The following is a 2,846-nucleotide window of genomic DNA, read 5'->3' as shown; positions in this document are numbered from 1 at the left end:
TATTTTGTCCATTTCCTGCTTTTAATATGAAATTGAACGAATGCAACGTACACAGATCTATTTATCAACATTCAGACACGCAGAGAATCTTATGCTCTTAAGTGAAATATCTTTTTTGTGTGTGTGTGCTACAAAAATATATAAATATAATTATCTTTCAAATCTGTAATTGTGTCTTTTAATGCTCCTGAACAATCAAATGGACTTCCTCCGTAAGCGGGGCAGTTCTCTGAAACTGTAGCCAGGAGACAGGGTGCTTCCTGGGGATGAAAATCCTGTGTTTTCCCTGGTAAAGGAACCTCCATGGATCCGATATGAAATGGAGCTGTAGTAAACCAGATCCATGTTGCAGCCGGGTCGAGATGGAATGAGACTGGGGCACAAATCAAAGCGATAACAGCAAGAGCAGAGAGAATTGAGACGTGAGCGCTGGCGAACCGGACTTGAAGGGCGAGGAAGAGCTGGACGGCGATAGCATTCTTTCGCCGGAGACGGGATAAGGTTAGTGCAACTCGTCCCTTCTTCCAAAAAAAGAGTGCTGTGGCTGTTCTGGTCAGCCAGAGCCCCTAGGTTACGTTCTTTTTTTCTTAATGATGCTCGTTCACGTTCTTCCTCTGTGTTCATGGTGAGGAACCGCAGCACCACGAGGTTGAGAAAGGCTCCGATCACCGTTAAGCCCACCAGGATGTACACGAAGCTAAAGACGACATACGGCGTCCGTTCCTGGAGGTCATCTTTCTTCTGCAGAGCCACGAAGTCGCCAAAGCCGATGGTGGTGAGCGTGATGAAGCAATAGTAGTAGGCGTGAAAGAACGTCCAGCCTTCGAAGTGCGAGAAAGCCGCCGCACCCAAACACAGCGTCCCTAGGCAGGACAGGAAGCCCACGAGGACCATGTTCTCCATGGACACGTTAGTAAGCCGGAAACGGAGACACTTTTTCCCCCGGTGGAGCAGGAAGCGTACAAATGTGTTCATTCTTTCACCCAGGCTTTGGAACATGACTAGAGTGAGAGGGATCCCGAGAATAGCGTAGAACATGCAGAAGATCTTCCCAGCATCCGTTCCTGGAGCTGCATGGCCGTAACCTGCAGGGGAAAAATACAGGGAGCGAATTTTAACTCAGAGAAGAAATTTACATTCTTACGTCCTGCTTGCATCATCAATCATCTGGAGATTTTGTGAAAAAAATACACACAAATACACATTTTTTTGGTGTGGATCAACAGTTCCACCACTTTCAGGCTCTTTAGTCTCATTGTCATTAGTTTCTTCAGAGGAAGTGTCTGATGATTCAGAGTCTGAAGGGTCAGAGGAGGAGTGAACAAGTAAGATGTCCTCATTACTGTCCATTACGTTATTGTAGTTTGTGCTTCTACTTCTTCTCGTATTGTTAGATATCAGAACCATCATAACAACATTTTGAGATTTTGATACTAAATCAGGATTTAGTATTAGTGTGGTGGGTTTATTATCTGATGTGTGTGTGTGCGTGTGTGCGTGTTTGTGCACACACCTATTGTGGTGATGACCGTAATGGCGAAGTAAAAGGATCCGGCGAATTTCCACTGCGTTCCGGCCCTATGCGGCTCCGCGCGCAGCACCACGCGCTCCAGCTCTCGGTAGTCGTCATCGGTGAAGCGGTAGCGCGCCTTCAGCTCCGCGCGCCGCTGCTCGGACACGCGCCGTCGCGCGCTTTCCGACTCCGACTCGAGCGCGTCGAACACGGCGGCGCCCACCAGCAGGTAGGAGAACATGCACAGGATCAAAGAGAGGGTCCGCACCGTCTGCTTCCTGAGCTTCTTCATCTCAGAAGGGTGACAGAGACACAGCCAGAGAGACAGAGAGAGAATCGAGGTCGGAAACTGAGAGCAGTAACCTCCGCGGCCGATCGATTAATTGATGAATCAACCAAACTTATGCATGACATTCATCTCAGAGGCTGCAGTTAGCTGTCAGTGATGCAGTCAGATGACTGCAGAGAAGTAAAACAAGAAAAAAAGTCAAATATTCGATACTATACATACATACTTCGAATCAAACGATTAATCGGCCAACCAATCAAGCGGTTAATCGGTCAGCCAATAAATTGGTCAGTCGAATAAACAATCACATTGTTAATTGAACAACCAATCAAACGGTAAATTCGACCAACGTTCAAAAGTATAATCGATTAACCAATCAAACTGTTATGAACAACCAATCAAACAGAACATATTTATGTTTAATCACCACATTATCTGTGTAAAGCTGCTTTGAGACAATGTTCATTGTTAAAAGCGCTATACAAATAAAAATGAATTGAAATTGAATTGAATTAATTGACCAACCAATCAAACATTTATTTGACCAATCAATCAAATAATTAAACAGCCAAACAATTAAACGATTAATTAGCCTACAAAGCAAACGGTTAACCGAACAACCAATCAACTAATTAATCGACCAATAAAACAATCAGCCAACCAATCAAACGATAAATTCAACCAACAAATTAAAACGATTAATCAACCCACCACCCAAATAATCATCCACCAATCAATTATATGATTAATTATCCAACCAAACGATTAATCAAACAGCAAATTAAACAAATGTTCGACCAGCCTTTAGCCATTTCAGCATTGACTTTTAGGAACACCATTTCACTCAATTTCAAACAAATCTCATCAACACTAGAAAAGGAGCAGAATTTCACCAGATGATTGAATAATCAGTTTACATTTTGACCCCCACCCCCAGACTATCACACACTGTAGAGCAATCTATTAGAATAAACTATGAAATGAAGGTGTCAAAATCTGAGTTTATTATATTTTCTTTCTTTAATTTGGATGGACAGGATTAGA

The 2,846-nt window shown here is 43.3% G+C and overlaps 1 protein-coding gene across 1 annotated transcript; it reads right to left on the bottom strand.

Moving 5' to 3' along the window:
• On the bottom strand, positions 1-2,077 carry kcnk15 (potassium channel, subfamily K, member 15). The gene is made up of 2 exons (XM_046869753.1): positions 1,514-2,077; positions 1-1,085 (listed from the first exon to the last, which is right to left on the bottom strand). Exons 1-2 carry the CDS (start codon positions 1,803-1,805, stop codon positions 196-198), a joined length of 1,182 nt encoding a protein of 393 aa, XP_046725709.1. The 5' UTR covers positions 1,806-2,077; the 3' UTR covers positions 1-195.
• Between the last annotated feature and the right edge of the window lie 769 nt (positions 2,078-2,846).

The sequence above is a fragment of the Silurus meridionalis genome, chromosome 16 (assembly GCF_014805685.1).
Source record: "Silurus meridionalis isolate SWU-2019-XX chromosome 16, ASM1480568v1, whole genome shotgun sequence".
Lineage (NCBI taxonomy): Eukaryota > Metazoa > Chordata > Actinopteri > Siluriformes > Siluridae > Silurus > Silurus meridionalis.
Note: the sequence above shows the minus strand (reverse complement) of the source record. Positions and strands in the feature narration are given on the sequence as shown.